This window comes from Rhinolophus hipposideros (genome assembly GCF_964194185.1).
Source record: "Rhinolophus hipposideros genome assembly, chromosome: 8".
Classification (NCBI taxonomy): domain Eukaryota; kingdom Metazoa; phylum Chordata; class Mammalia; order Chiroptera; family Rhinolophidae; genus Rhinolophus; species Rhinolophus hipposideros.
Window position 1 is genome coordinate 62382273 of NC_138054.1, and position 16175 is coordinate 62398447.

The 16175-nt window shown below is 40.2% G+C and overlaps 2 protein-coding genes and 1 pseudogene across 7 annotated transcripts in view; 2 read left to right on the top strand and 1 right to left on the bottom strand.

Moving 5' to 3' along the window:
* CMPK1 (cytidine/uridine monophosphate kinase 1) overlaps nt 1-1804 on the bottom strand; it is a 32121-nt gene extending 30317 nt beyond the window's left edge. The window contains exon 1 of one of the 3 annotated variants that reach the window (XR_013993818.1): nt 1569-1759. Coding sequence is in view for 2 of the 3 variants with exons in the window: in XM_081056564.1 (XP_080912690.1) it covers nt 1569-1739 (171 nt within the window). In the remaining variant the exon portion in view is untranslated. Of the gene's footprint in view, nt 1-551; nt 1176-1568 lie in introns of those variants that run through there. The other 2 variants (XM_081056564.1, XM_081056565.1) reach the window with 2 other exon arrangements.
* A 454-nt stretch (nt 1805-2258) lies between these two features.
* STIL (STIL centriolar assembly protein) overlaps nt 2259-16175 on the top strand; it is a 54122-nt gene continuing 40205 nt past the window's right edge. Inside the window, exons 1-5 of one of the 3 annotated variants that reach the window (XM_081056562.1) lie at nt 2259-2625; nt 3964-4131; nt 9665-10156; nt 12253-12339; nt 15847-15954. In XM_081056562.1, coding sequence (XP_080912688.1) covers nt 12296-12339; nt 15847-15954 — 152 coding nt within the window. In that variant the 5' untranslated portion in view covers nt 2259-2625; nt 3964-4131; nt 9665-10156; nt 12253-12295. Of the gene's footprint in view, nt 2626-3963; nt 4132-8608; nt 10157-12252; nt 12340-15846; nt 15955-16175 lie in introns of those variants that run through there. The other 2 variants (XM_081056561.1, XM_081056563.1) reach the window with 2 other exon arrangements.
* LOC308501520 (CCHC-type zinc finger nucleic acid binding protein-like) lies at nt 7175-7682 on the top strand (annotated as a pseudogene). The gene has a single exon. The product of its transcript is annotated as a CCHC-type zinc finger nucleic acid binding protein-like (transcript).

Below are 16175 nucleotides of genomic sequence, written 5' to 3' on the forward strand. Positions count from 1 at the left end.
GGTGCCAGATTTTACTTCATTTAACATTCACAAATACCATACTAGATAGGTAATATTTCTCTCTTTTTACAGAGAAACTCAAGCTAAAAATAACAACTTCTCTAGGACTAAAGACACAGTTAAATGGTAGACTTATGGTTTGAACCCGTATCTGTTTGACTCTAAAGTCTTCGCTCCTTCCTCTATCATGCTATTTACATATGAGAGTCATTTTCAATACATCAAACAAAAACTTGGAATCATCCAACTGTCACTTGTCTTTTAAAAAGTGAAAAGAACCAACAAAAATGAGTTGAAAAACGTTTACTTATTTTTGGTTGAATTAATTCCACTTTTAGCCCTAAAAATGATCAATAATGGTAACTACAGCTGCAGAACAGAACACATAATGAGGCAGATCTTACCACCCGACTTTGTCTGAATGCTCTTTAGAGAACAAAATATAAGACAGGAGTGGATTGTATGAACAAAGGAGAGAAGTAAAAGCCCAAAGCGAACACAAGCCACATAATGCAAAAGAGGGAATTGTTTTAGAAGTTCTGGGTCAAAACCTTTTTGGTGACCGTTTCACAGGGATCCTTTGGGTGTTTTCCAGCACCCCCGGTCACCTCTCCTGTGGCTCCGTATCTTGTTTTCCTTTTCTCCCTAATTTTCCCCATACGCTCCAATAAGCATTTCTCTTCAGTGTCACTGCACATAACCAAGAATATATTCGAAAATTGGTAACAAAATTGAATTGGTCCTCTCGTCACTCCTCGAAGCAAAAAAAAAAGTAACACAATTTCAGAGTTGGGAGGTATTTTACATTGAGTTTAAAACTGGGTGCACAGCCTCTTCTCGTATTCTAGAGGGGGCAACCGAGACCCGGAGGGAGGAAGCGCCGTAGGCTGAGCAAGGCGCGAGCTGGCAGCAGGGCCGCAGGCGGAAGCCCGACCTCAGGATCCGGCTCTACGGCTTTTCAACCAAGCACTCCGGCGGCGCCTCAGTGCGGGGCTGCACTGCAGGGGCCAGAAAGCGCCCCTGGCAGGTCACGTGACACCCTGTCCGCCGGGGTGCCTTTCTGGGGGAAAGACCGGTTACAGTTAGCAATGTAGAGAGACTGCGGGCAGGGGCAGAGAGGAAAGCCCCGCGTCCCCTTCAGGCAAGCGGCTGTGGGCGTACACCGCCTCTGACAGAAATCCGTGCTCCCGCCGCCTTCACTCCACACCCAGCGACACACTGACCTCTGCGCGCTGGGGGCCCCTGGAGGCTGACCCGCCTGGGATACCTCTCCTAGCCCACTCTCTAGTCGAACTTGGTCCCCAAAATATGAGGAACAAGGGGCGCAGGAACAAAGCGACCCCAAACGGTCCCCCTTCATTCCTGGCGCCCTCGGAGGTGGGCAGTCATGGACTACCAATCCCGACATGCCGCGCGCCGGCGGACCCTCGACCACCGCCACGAGGGCGACGCGATGGTCGCCGGGACTCGTAGTTCGTGGATCCGCGGCTCCCGGGGGCGCGGACGGCCGGTCACAACGGGACAGGTCAGGTCAAGCCCAAGGAGCCTGCCAACTGCCCAGGCCTCACCTCGACGATGCGGGCGCACTGGGTCCCCTTGCCGGCGCCAGGACCGCCGAGGACGAACACAACCAGCGGCTTCATGAGGCGGTGAGGGCAGAGGAAAAGCGGCCGGCGGGTCAGCAGCGGGAAGCTAAGGCCCAGGACGTGCAGCAGCCGGAGGCCGCAACGGCTCAGCATACACCGGGGCTCGGCGGGACGAGGAGGGAGCGGAGCGCAACCCGGCCGGCGGAGGCGCGGGGCGGGGCGGCGACAAAGGGGCGGTCCGAGCGGGCGCTCGCCGCCGGGGCCGCCGAGGCGTCGCGCCGCGGCCGGAAGGGGACGGGCTTCCGCTGGTGGTTCGGCCGCGGTGCTCGGGCGCCGACGTGCGAGGTCGCGCCCCCTCTGCTCCCAGCTCTTTGCGGCTCCTTCTTCGTTCAGGCCGCAGGTCCTTCGTTCTGCGCCGCCATGTGGCAGGCCTGCACTGGAGTCTGGGACGGGGCCCACGGGAGAGAAGACCCCATTGTCTCCGTTCGCGAGGAGTTCAAATCCCAGCGGGGAGGCAGCGACCTGAACTAGTCAACACACGAATAAGTAAATAAAGACAAACAGCAATGTGAGCTTTGAAGGGGGAAAAAATAACAAGGGATGGATGTCATTTGGGTAAGGTCGTCAGAGAAGACCAACGAAGAGGTGACATTTAAGCCAAGACACAAAGATAGGAAAGAGCAAAACCAGGCCAAGACTGGGGTACAGTGTCCCCCCAAAAACAGAAAAGTGTGTGATAAATCCCTGAACCGGCTTGTGTTAGAGAAGGCCAGTGAGACCAGAACTCTGAATGAAGGGGACAATGGAAGGTGGGTGAGTTAGGCTCCAGCAGGTCACTCAGGCCCTTTGGTGATGGAAAGGAGTTTGGATTATATTCTACTTGCAATGGGAAGCCCTTTATAACTCCGTTTCCCTGCCCCCTGCATAAAGGAAAAGTTGTAAGAGAGAAGAAATGGAGCCTAAGGAATGAGTCTTGGTGAACACAGACCTTTAAAAGTTGGAGAGAGGAGGAGGACCCTGAAAAGGAGGAGCCAGAAAGGTAGGAGGAAAACCAGAAGCATGTGGCGGTCCAAGCAAAGAGGAGTGTTTGGGGTGGAATTGTGATGTAGTTGGTGAATGTTGTTCAAAGCAGATGAGTACAGATAAATTGGATTTGGCAACAGGGAGACTTTAGACTTAGGAACTCAAAGCAGATCACGCACTATATTTAATTTGAAGCAAGATTGAAAGAGTAGATAGGAGATGAGGAAACGGAAACGAAGACAATAGGATAGAACTATGACCACAGTCGGTTGAGTACTTATAGTCCTGTACCCTGCCCATTTCTTTCTGCCAACCAGGCTACTGAAGAAAATACTAATGTGAAAAGATACTTTAAAAAGTAAAACACAGATACCCATTTCTGCCAAGGGAGTTATTTCTAGGAAGAACAAGGAAAAAGAACAGTTTACTATTTATTGGCTGTTTGGGTCTGTCTGGTTATCTATTGCTGTGTAACAACCCAACCCCTAACTTAATGGCTTACAACAGAAATGCTTGGTGTGGGAACCTCACCCCCTCGGCCTAACACAAATACCTTGGTGACCAGAAGTGTTCAGTGTGAGTTGTACTGTAGTGGAGAGAGGAGACACGTGGAAGAGCTTTTCCAAAACACCTACCTAACTACACCAGGTAGTCACGTGCCCAGCCATGGAGGCTAGGATTCATAAAAGACAGCACGCTACTCTGACGCTTGAACATTTAATCCCTCTGCTTGTCCACAGCGGACAGTCTAACTTTTAGCACCTCGGTCCTAATTTCTCCCACCAAAATTCATTTTGTCTTAGCCTTATATCGGTGTTCCTACTCCTGGGAAGTTGTAGAGAAGCAATGAGTTCCACCTGAATGCAAACAACAGACCTTCAATAATAATATGCCTCAATAAATATATGTTGAATAAGTGGATTTGTCACCCAGTAAAGGGCAATTTCCTATCTAAACCCACAGATTGAATCCATAGATTAAATAAATTGGATGAATATCTACTATGTACCAGGCATTTCAGTTAATATTACCTATTTTGTGATGATATTCAAACTTTTTAGTGATCAGTACAATCAGAATGTCTGTAGATTTCTGTGCCAGGATTTGCTGTGCCGGGTATCAACCCTCCAATTGTTGGATCATAGGAAGATCCTTGGTGTCCCAAGAGAGGGGTGGAGGGTACTCGAAGTGCTCATGGGAGTAGCTATATACCAACTCATGAAAATAATTCAATATTTTAACTGCCAATCGAGTCTCACCAGTTGTGTGTTGGCTAAATATCAGCCTTGCCTTAAAAAATCCTCATAATGTTGTTAGTACTGTACGTAGTGAAATTCGTACTGTCATTTTGCAGATGGAGAAACAAGGCCAGGAAGTGGAAATACTTTGTTCAAGACTACACAAGCAGTAGACAGCAAAATGAATTTCAAACTCAGCATGTATGGCTTCAAAATCTGCATTCTTTCTCTACAGTATTGACACCTTATGAGATAAAGTTCCATACTCACAAAATCCCTTCAAAGTAAGTTCTGTTACAGATGAGAACACTGATCTCAGAAAGTGTGTAACAAGAGCTATCCTCAAAACTCACTCCTACCCATATGTGTTTATCATCAAGTACGTTAGGTCTTTTGGGCATATATTCAGTGCCTGCATACTATTCCCAGGGTATAGTTAATTTCCAACTGAACTCTCTAGGGGCTTCAGAAATAGAACCTTGTCACCATTTATTTGTCCTCTTTATTATAATTGCCCTTAGGAGATAGATCATCTGTTCCCACACTTTCATTTTCCCATTCTTGATCATGTCTCTTGGCTGGTATGTGCTATTCATTTTTTAGGATTCAGCTCACATTTTATATCCTCCAGGAAGCTCTCTAAATTCCCAAGACTGGGTTAGGTGCCCCCTGTTTGTGCTTCTACCCCCCCCCCCACTTACTCTGTCCCTTGTTTACTTCTGTTGTAGCACTGTGTGGGCATTGTGTATATCCATACTAGATTTAGAGTTCCTTGAATACAGACAATGTATTATTGTTACAACATGATTCACTCTTTTAAGGAAACTCCAAGGTTCTTGGAAGATTTAGAGTGAATCATGATGAAATAGAAAATCTGAACAGATTACTAGCAAACAGATTGAATCAGTAATCAAAAACCTCCCAACAAAATCAAAGACCAGATGTCTTCACTGGTGAATTCTACCAACTATTCAAAGAAGAATTAATACCAATCTTTCTCCAAAAAAATAGAAGAGGAGGGAACTCTTCCAAATCACTTTATGAAGGCAGCATTACCCTGATACCAAAACTAGGCAAGGATGCCACAACAAAACAAAATTACAGGCTAATATCCCTGATGAACATAAATACAAAAATCTTCAACAAAGTATTAGCAAATTCAACAATACATTAAAAGGATCATATACCATGATCTACTACCTTTATTCCACATAGTATTAGAAGTCCTAGCCAGAGCAATTAGGCAAGAAAAGAAATAGGCATCCAAACTGGAAAGGAAGAAGTAAAACTGTCACCATTTGCAGATGACATGATTATTATATATAGAAAACGTTAAAGATTCCATCAAAAAACTGTTAGAACTAATAAATTCAGTCAAGTTGCAACCCCAAATCAATACACAAAAATCTGTTGCAAACTATCAGAAGAGAAATTAAGAAAACAATCCCATTTACAATTGCATCAAAAAGAATAAAATACCTAGGATTAAATTTCACCAAGGAGGTGAAAGATCTATATATTGAAAACTATAAGACATTAATGAAAGAAACTGAAGAAGACACAAATAAATAGAACGATATTCTGTGTTCATGGACTGTAAGAATATTGTTAAAATGACCATACTACCCAAGGCAATATACAGATTCAATATACTCCCTATAAAAATTCCAATGGTATTTTTCACAGAAACAGAACAAACAATCCTAAAATTTGTATGGAACCACAAAATACCTCAAATAGCCAAAGCAGTCTTGAGAAAAAAGAACAAAGCAGGAGGCATCACGCTGCCTGATTTTAAACTATATTACAAAGTTATGGTAATTAAAACAGTATGGTATTGTCCTAAAAACAAACACATAGATCAATGGAACAGAATAGAGAGCACAGAAATAAACCCATGTAGATATGGTCAATTAACTTACGACAAAGGAGCTAGCTTGCTTGAATGCAAAATCAGGATGATGGTACATTAGCAAATACTTTCAGAGAATTCACTGATATGTGTTGATTATTCTCTTCATTCCAAACAATCCAAGCTTTGAAAAATAAGTCAACATAACATATAAATTGTTGTTACTACCTCTAACAAAAGGTTTAAAAATCTTAAAGGAATTTTGATTAAATTGACAGATTAGCAATCCCCTTAAAAATTTGATGTTCCTTAAAAGTGAAGCTGTCATTGTTTTTAAAAAGCAATAGGCCAGCTTAGTTCAGAAGTGTAAATAAAGGAAGGGAAAGCTGGGTGCTTGGAGAAATGTAGTAAATAAGTAACAGAACTGATTAACTGATTCCAACTTCCCCGTTCCTGGTGGTAACAATAGCTCTGTAATTCCCACAGCCAGCCTATTAGCAGGCATATCAACATTTATAATACTGAACTCTTACCTGGTCTAATCATAAAGAACATGTCACAAGGATCGAAAGGGAAAAAGTGAAAATGAAGACAACTGATATGTTAGGATGCAGCACTTGGACAAATTTCCCCCTTTACAGTATTTTTCTTGTGATAGTATTTGTTTATGCAACAAACTCACATTTTCAAAAAGTATGACATACTGGAAGTCGTTCTGTGAAGAAAATTAAAGTATTTGCAAATTTGAAAAATAAGACTGGTAACTTTTCCCTGTTAGAGCCAATAACCACAGCAATTCCATAGTGTCCTGAAATAACATAAATATATATAAATAGGGATTAAAGAATAGCATACTATATATTCAGTCTATTTAAACTGGCCTGCAATCTAACAATAATTCATATTTGTTTTAGATAATTACCTCTTATTACCCCACCTATAAAATTGTGCCTTCCTTGTTCTGTGCTTGTCATGTTCTTCCAATTCTCCATACCATTCAGCACAAAACTTAGTGTGTAGTAGGTCCTTGGTATGGCATTTGTAGATTTTATTTCACTAGGCTTCTTTTCTTTCTAATTTATCAAATCAGTTCCCTAATCTCTATGAATGTGTTGCTCATTTATTAACACTGTCAATTGTTAATACACCTCGCCTAATAATAATATATGGGCAGCTTTTAATTAACTTTCATACTCATTATGCTTTCAATCTTTTTTATGATAATATGCAATATGCAAAAGAGGAAAATCAATCTTAAACAGCAGAATTGGGGCCAAATCCCCAAAGCCAATGCTTGTTACAGCAAAGGGCTAGGGAATAAATGCTTTAGGCACCTACAAGCTATACTAAATATAAAGCTGAGTCATTCCAATCCTAAAATAAAGATTACTTTTCATTCAATTAAAAAAGTATCTACTTGGTCCGAGTCTCTGCCTCTTTGTACCCTCTCAGACACTTAAGATCTGACTGCAGCCATGAGCAGCAATGAGTGCTTCAGGTGTGAACAATCTAGCCATTGGGCCTGGGAATGTCCTCCTAGTGGAGGCCATGATCAAAGAGTAAGAAGCCATGGCAGAGGTGGTTTTACCTGGGACAGAGCTTTCCCATTTGTTTCATCTTCTCTTCCAGTCACCTGTTATCGCTGTGGTGAGTCTGGTCATCTTGCCAAGTACTGTGATCTTCAGGAGGATGCCTGCTATAATTGCAGTAGAGGTGGCTACATTGCCAGGACTGCAAGGAGCCTAAGAGCAATACTGTTACAACTGTGGCAAACCAGCCATCTGGCTCGTGGCTGCAGATGAGCGGAAATACTATTGTAGATAATCTGGACACATTAGAAAAGACTGCACCAAAGTTAAGTGCTATAGGAGTAGTGAAACTGGTCATGTAGCCATCAACTGCAGCAACATAAGTGAAGTCAATTGTGGTTATTGCTGTGGTTAGTCAGGGCACCTTGCACAGGAATTGAGGCCACGGCCTTAATTATTTTCCTTTGTTGCCCCTCCTTTTCCTGATTGATGGTTATATTATTTTCTCTAAACACTCTTGCCTGGCCAAAGGTTGGCAGATAGAGGCTACGCCCATACCACTGAGCTTTACTTGCTGTGTAAAAGGAAGAAAAGGGTGGGGGAAAAAAATCGACTTTCTGCATTTCACTATGAAAAAAATTTATGTTTAGTTTGGTAGAGGTGTTACATATAATGCTTTGTTAAAGAACCATGTTTCAGCGCCACTGCTGAATAGGGAATGATGAATGGGAAGAGTTGAGTGAAACCAGTAAGCACATTCTAGGTTTCTTGACTATGTACCCATGTAGGAGGTAAAAACCAATTCTGGAAGTCTCTGTGAGCTTCCATGAACAACTTTAATTTTAGCATAGTGATGGCCTTGGATTGTCTGACCTCAGTAGCTATCAAATAACATCAAGTAATATCTGTATCAGGCACTACATAGAACATACAGTTGAGTGGGAGTAAACAAAATAAAAAGACAAACATACTTGATGTCTATGTGAGAAAAATCTAGATAAAAGCCTAAATAGGAACAACTTCACAGCATTGATGCTGGATATGCAGATGGTGATGGCGAGGATTTAGAACACATTTGTCTTTTTTTTTTTTTTACAAAGACTAAATCTAAAACCCATGTATGCTCAGAGTTAGCGTAATTTGGAATTATTCAAGAATTGCAGAGAAATGCATTTTCACAGAAATTAAAATGTTATTGTTGTATACTGTATCACTTAAGATAACTGTTTCGTTTGCTGTAATAGTTTTTAAAAGTCAGATGGAAAAAGCAATTTAAGTCCTAGAAAATAGAAATGTAACTTTAAACTATCCAATAAAGCTGGAGGAGGAAGGAGGAAAAAGTACCGTGTATCCCCAAAATAAGACCTAGCAGAACAATCAGCTCTAATGCATTTTCTGGAGCAAATATTAATATAAGACCTGGTCTTATTTTACTATAAGACCGGGTATAATATAATATAATAAATATATTAATTATATAACATATAGTCTCAAATTAATTTTTGCTCCAAAAGACACATTAGAGCTGATTGTCTGGCCAGGTCTTATTTTCAGGGGAACACAGTATCTACTCTATGCATAGTATAAATGTATATCTTGCTTGTAAATCCAGTGGTAATAAATTGTTTCAAGTTCTTTTTGGTATTTGAGTTATTAAGCAAAAAAAGATATTTTATTGTCGTTAAAAATTAGCTCCTCTAACTACTTCAACTCTCCTTTTGCCCTTTTTCTTTTCAACAGACTATATTTTTTTAGAAGTTTTAGATTTACAGAAAAATTGAGAACATAGTACAGAGTTCCCATATACTCCACAGTTTTCCCTGTTAACATCTTGTATTTAGTATGGTACATTTGTTACAATTAATGAACCAATACTGGTACATTAATTAAAGTCTATAGTTTATTTAGATTTTCTTCTTTTAACCTAATGTCATTTTTCTGTTCCATGGTCCTATTCACGATACCGCATTACATTAGATTGTTGTATCTCTTTATGTTCCTCTTGGCTAGTTTCTTAGATTTTCCTTATTTTTAATAACTTTTACAGTTTTGAGCAGTTCAGACCTTAAGACAGTCCCATATCGCTCAGGAAACTACCAAAAGTAGAACCCAAAGGAAGGTAAGTGGCATTTCAAATCCTGACTCTGCACTAACTAGCTGTGTGATATTTTTAAGTTTCCTTCCTTGTTGAATAGAGATAATACTTCTCTACTTTGGCTGTTACGACAATCACGTAAGATAATGGCAGAGAAGGCCCAATTACCAACATTAGTTGTGGAGATAACTATAAATTATCACGACCAAATTAAACCATATGCCATATACATATATATGAAGACAATTTTTAAAAAATGTTTATGTTATTGAAAAAAGAGGACGCTTCTCAGGAAAAAAACTGGAAGAAGTCTAACTTTCCTTCTCTTTTGGCCGTTCAAGTAAACGGTTTCACCTGCTTCTAGCCGTGGAACAACCGGGAGAGCACTTCTTGCTTCTGCCATCCTCCCTTCAACCAGACTGGGCTTCTCTTTGCGCGTGTGCAAGGCCCGCCCCACCCCGGAAGTTAACCGTTGTCGAAAAATCAAGTATTTAAATCCTCCGGATTCTGATCCCAGAGCGCCAGTGGCGCACTCGTTTCTTCAAGGAGGCTTGGAATTGGTCGAGCGCTGGACCGATGCAGGGCGCTGATTGGCTGGCGCAACAGCACGTCGCGGAGACAGTGCGTGACTCCTCCTACCCCTTTCCTGTTTCCTGATGGGTCGGGTTTCTGACCAGTCAGCTGGCGCGGCGCGAGCTTCGGTTTCACGGGCTTGTGTTTGCCGCCTTTGTTCCCGCGACCCTAACGTCCCAGGGCGGAGTTGGCGGAGGCGCTCCTTGGAGCCGATCTGTGTTCCTGCCCACCAAACAGACCCCGGCTCGGCGGAGGTTGTGGTGAGTGGGACTTTGTGTTTCGATTGCCACTGAGAGGCAGCGGCGGGGCCCGGGAAAGGCCGGTGAGCAGCATTCAGGGCCCTGTGGTGGGTTCCGCGCCCCGGGAGCCTGGGCTCATGACGCAGAGGGGAACCAGTGGGAGGAAGAAGCGGACCACGAATTTCTTGGACGTCATTTTTGCGTACGTATGCGAAAGAGGTTTTCAGTGAATAACGTGCCATTTAGAGTTTTCACTGTAAATATTTGGTGAAGACTGCAACCCTGTACGCTCGTTCTTGCATTCCTCGCATCATCTAGCTCCGACAGCTACATGGTAGGAGATCAGTTAATGTGTGAAGTCCGTGGTCTACCGTAAGCAACGTGAAAACAAGAAAGTGTGAAAATGCTGTGTATGGACACAGGCGGGAGTAACATCCCCCTTGTCTCTAGGAGATGGTTTCGTGGAGGAAGTGCCCTTCGGGCTGGGTGGTGAAGGATGATGGATGTGCGATTTCCCCTAAAGGCGACCGCCTGTGCAGATACTCGCACTCGGGGAATGCACGCAGTTCGTCTCGATTCGAACGTAGGATGAGTGGATAAGGGATGGGTAAGGTTGGATAACAGGGCGGGGCCAGAGTGTGGTGGTTTTTTATTCTGTGTGTAAAGAAGAGCCATCAACTAAGCAGGAGAACAATTACATCCGATTTATGTAGAAATGCCCTGCTAGCGGCACTGTGGGGACTTCTCACTAAATCTGGTGAGAGTTGGGGAGGTAGAGGACTAAGGCGGTGGAGATGGACAGACAGCATTTTTATGGGGGAGAGGGAAGGAGAGGGAAGGATCACCTGTTGGTCTCCAGTTGATACACAGTGATGCCATTATCCAAGGAGAATATGTTTTGCTAGGTGTAGGTATTGTGTGCTTTTCGTTTCACTAGTTTTAACTGCTTGCATGATACTGTCAGAATAAACTTGCACGTGTATTGTTTTAAACTGAGAAATGGATCAACGTTATTTTTTTACCCTACGGCATGAAGGAAGAAGAGCCATGGATGGAGTTTTGAGACTCTAACTGTTTAATGAAGAAAAATGGCACTTTGTGTACTAGCTAGAGTTACAGTTATCAAGCTGAATGCCATTACCCATGACAACCAGGTGGCGTAGAAGGGCTTTAGAGTTTTACACCTGCATCCATAGAAGTTGCATGAAGTCTAGGTATCTCCACGAGCGGCTTTTTAGTCACGTTTACAAGGGCACTTTCAGTAGGATCTTGTTCTTGTAAATATTTTCAGCCTCTGACTTTCTCTAAAAGTCTTTTCTGAATGACTTCTGCACCTGCATTAATAACTCTTTCCTCCCTTATCGTACTTCAGACAATCCTTTTTTGCTAGGATTGAAATGGAATGTACAGGACTTAAAGAACTTGACATAGGAAATACTGAACTATAAAGAAAGGACCTCGAGGTCTGTATTTTGCTTTGATAATATTTACCTGGAGACAGCCAGCGGGCAATTAGAAGTATGAGTTTTAAACTCAGAAGAGAGGTGGAAGCTACATGTTTGCTGTGTACAGATGGGTGCGGAAGCAATGGGAGTGGATAAGAACACCCAGAGGAGGGCATGTGGAGCCATAAACAGCCCACTGATTTTGCACTGATACAAGTCAGTTTGTCGGGATGCAGTGTGTATCTTCCATCTTCACAAGGTTGAAGATTCGTTGACTTCATTATAGACCCAATAAATATCTAGCCTCAATTGTTCCTATCTGCTGCTTTGTGGTTTTTTGAATATTATGGGGCTTTTGGTAAAAATCTCATATATTAAATACTACCTGCCCTACCCAGCTCGTTTAATTGAGACAGTGATCTTGGGGGCTGAATCTGTGCTTTCCTTAATGAATAGATATATTGGTAGGTTTCGCTGCCAAGAATAAATGTTAACAATTTATGGGAACAATAGCTATAAAGTATGAAAATGATCAGAACCCACATCCATTTTATCTTATTAATCTATAGATGAAGAAACTTTATATAACCTAATTTGTCTGTAATTTAATATGTGGTTAAATCATGTTTCTTATTTTTTGTGTTTTACCACTCAGTAATATTTTGTCTTTAGGATACTGAGCATTTGAAATTGAATAAATCATTCACCAACTATCATGGAGACTCCATATGCTCTTGCAGGACCCCAGATGAATACCAGGTATAGAAATATTTTTACAAAATTTCTTTTCACAATTGCTTACATAACTTGGGAAGGTAGATTGGAATAGGAGAAAAAAAACTTTAGAGTCAGGAAAATCTGCGTCCATATCACAGCTCTCCCACTTATTAGGTGAGTGACCTCGGTCAAGTTAATTAACGTCTCTAACCTCAGTTTCCTCATCTCTAAATTGGGGATAGTAATGTATTTAACAGATGATTATTTTGAAAGGTTAAGTAAGATTACTAAACTAAAGGGTCTGGGACATAGTAGGCACTCGGTGGTAAATTTTAGTCTTATTCCCTCATTCCCTTATTTTAGTTTCATAGGGAATCATTTTATTGATGGAAAATAGTACTTGAACTTTTAAGGCTAAAAATTACATACATATTTATTTACATCTGAGACAATTGGGAAAGTGGTTGGGTTGGTTGGGTTCCTTCTTCTAAACCAATTCCTTGATGGGAAAAATTTCACATTGGATATGCCAAGTATCCTTAAGTGTCCCTAAGTCTTTTCTTATGCAGAGTAGGAAGGAGGAGCTTGCCACCTGTCTCCTAATTTTCTCAGTCTATCAGTACTATGGGAACCAGGCAAATTGGCTTGTGTTGTCTCTTTGGATCATTTCTTATTCTTTTTTTCCCCCTAGGGAAGAACAATTAATGCTGACATGTGAATGGTGTGGTTTTTTCTGAATTAGAATTGCATCCATGAGTTACCTTTATTCTCTGTATTGTTTTCTTTGTGCCAGATGTTCTTGATGAAGACAATGGGAAACATGACCCAAAGAGGCTATCATATTTCTTTTGCTTAATTTTGGCCCTTCTGTTCTACTGCCACCTCTTATTCTTTGAAAATTTGTCAACTTCTGTTCTTCTCCTTTCAAATTTATTATTGGGTCAAATTTATTTATTACGTTCTAGGTAGGATAATATACATTACACCCATGTGATTTAAACTGATTACTGCTGGTATATTCAATTCTAGTTTTTTGTTTGTTTTACTCATATTTTTTACTCTAGTTTTTTGTTTGTTTTTTAACTGAAACCTTGGGTTTTCAGTAATGTATAGGCTTTAGGGCAACAATTCTGAATTATTTTGAGGTTACAGAATGCTTTGGGTATCTGATAGCCATGAATCTCATTTCCTAAGAAAAAGCACTTATATACATACGAAAATTTTTACATCCAACTTAAGGGTGTTTATGTCCCCCCTGCCTCCAAAGTCTACCTGTATACCTTAGAATAAGAAAAAGACTAGTAACAGCATTTATTGAAATCTTGCCAGGTGTGTTGCATGCATTATTTATTTATTTATTTATTTATTTATTTACTTACTTATTTATTTTAAGTGTGTTTTTCCAGGACCCATCAACACCAAGTCAAGTAGTTGTTTCAACCTAGTTGTGGAGGGCGCAGCTCACAGTGGCCCATGCGGGGATCAAACCGGCAACTTTGTTAAGAGCACTGTGCTCTAACCAACTGAGCTAACTGGCTGGCCCCCTGCATGCATCATTCCTAATTAACCTTTACAACACCTATGATATATAAATACTAATATTATCCCTCTCTTTTTTTTTGAAATGAGGAAACTAGCAGAGAGTGCTTAACCAATCCAAAGTTATTCAGTTGTTAAGTGGTATAGCCAGGATTTAAACCTGTATGACTTCTATTCTATACTGCAAGGAAGTAAACCTGAAGTAGGGTAGGTTGGGTTTTAAAGGTATTATGGCCTACTGAGAGCACAAAGAAACAGCTAACACTGAGCACTTACAATAAGCCAGGAATTTTTTAAAGCACTTTACATATATTGACTCATTTAATATTCATTTTATAACTACCCAGAGATGCTGATATCCCATTTAATAGATGAGGAAACTGAGGTACAGAAACAGTAACTTGATTAAGGTCACACGACTAGCAAATTGAAACCAGGTTTCAAACCTAAACAGTTGATCTCCAGATTTTTTGCTTTTAACCCCTACACCATACTGCCTCTCACCAATTGGTAAATGACAAATATATTAGACATAGAGCCATAGATAAACTGACAGTTTGTCACTCACTAGCTTTGTGACCTTGATCAAATTTCTTAGTCTCAGACTATGTCCTTATTAAAAACAGGGAGATTAAAACTTCCTTCCTATAGGGTCGGCCGCTTAGCTCAGTTGGTTAGAGCACAGTGCTCTTAACAAGGTTGCCAGTTCAATCCCCGCATGGGCCACTGTGAGCTGCGCCCTCCACAACTAGATTGAAACAACTACTTGACTTGGAGCTAGTGGGTCCTGGAAGAACACACTCAAAATAAAATTTTTAAAAAGGTTAAAAGAATTCCTTCCTATAGATATGAGCTCAAATTAGACAAGGATTTGAAAGTACACAGCTAGGAATGTGATAGAGCCAGAATTTGAACCCAAGCTCTAAAGCACTACACCATTGAGCTTCTCGAAGTATAAACTTTGAAATTAGCTACACTCAGATTCAAATCCCAGCTCTGCTACTTAATTGCTGTGTAAAGTTAGGAAAGTTATAGTTCGTTATCTGTAAAGTAGACAATAAAGTGTTTCTGCATCAGTTTTAGTGAGAAATGTTGTGTATGTAAAGTGCTCAGTAGAATGCCTCATACGTAGGTGATCAGTAACATGGAGCTAGTATTTTAGTTGAGAAACTAAATCAGATGATACATGAAAATAAGATATAGAACAAGGTATTCTTAGTGCATGATGTGATAAATGTTCTTTCAATTTAACAATGCCACCATATAAGTACATGGTTGTAGGTAGCTCACTGTCAGAGCTTTCTTGCTTTAATTACATGAAACTCTGGCTAATATTTTCTCCTCAGTCCTTTTCATTGTTTTTTTTCTTATTGTGATTTTCTCATGTTACTCACTTATGTAAATAAAAAACTTTGTGATGGTACCTTATATGATTTAATATTGAAACCTTTACACTGCTCCTAGGATCTTTGTTGAGAATTATTTATAAGATGTCCTTTTTATGCTTCAATAATTAAACATATGTGATAGGTCCCAAGATACCAATTTTGGAAATACTGGAAAATGAAGACTATTAAAGTTTTTGTGCTTTTCATAATTTTATTAGGTATTATCAAACAATTATCTAGAAATTAGTTGTGAGTGATAGATTTTAGTTTTAAATTTAAATGTAAATCCATGGTTTATACTCGTTCTTCTGTTACTTACAGAGGATTTTAAAGGATTACTATTCCAGTTTTTTAAAAAAACTTGTGTGTATATAAATTTATGTATGCATAAGGAAAAAAGGACAGGAAAAAAATGTACCTAAATTTTGAGTGCTTATTCTCTTCATAGTAAAGTTACAAGTGATTTTTTTCTTTTATTTTTTAAAAGTATTTTCAAGTTTTCTAAAATTGCAAAAGTAATCTGAAAAGCTCCATCATTTAAAGTTAAACTATTTCTTACAAAATTTCTACTGTTTGCTTTTCATTGTGCTTTGATTTGTTTTGTTTGTTTGTTTTCTTTAAGGTTTCCTTCAAGCAGGATGGTACCTTTTTACTTTCCTCCATCAAAATGTGCACTTTGGAACCCAACGCCAATTGGAGATTTCATCTACTTACATCTTAATTACTACAGGTATAATATGTTTCTCTTTTTAAATCAAACCAGTATAAACAGGAATCAAAAGAACGTATAAGGCAAAATTGATTGCTATGATTATTATTTTTTTTTTTTTGCTTTTCTATTCAGAATCTTCCCTCAGACAAACTAATCCCTTCTGCTGCTTCTTAAATCTGTTCCTCATGCTTTTGAGAAATAATCTTACTTTCACAGTTAAAATACTCTGTAAACCTAAA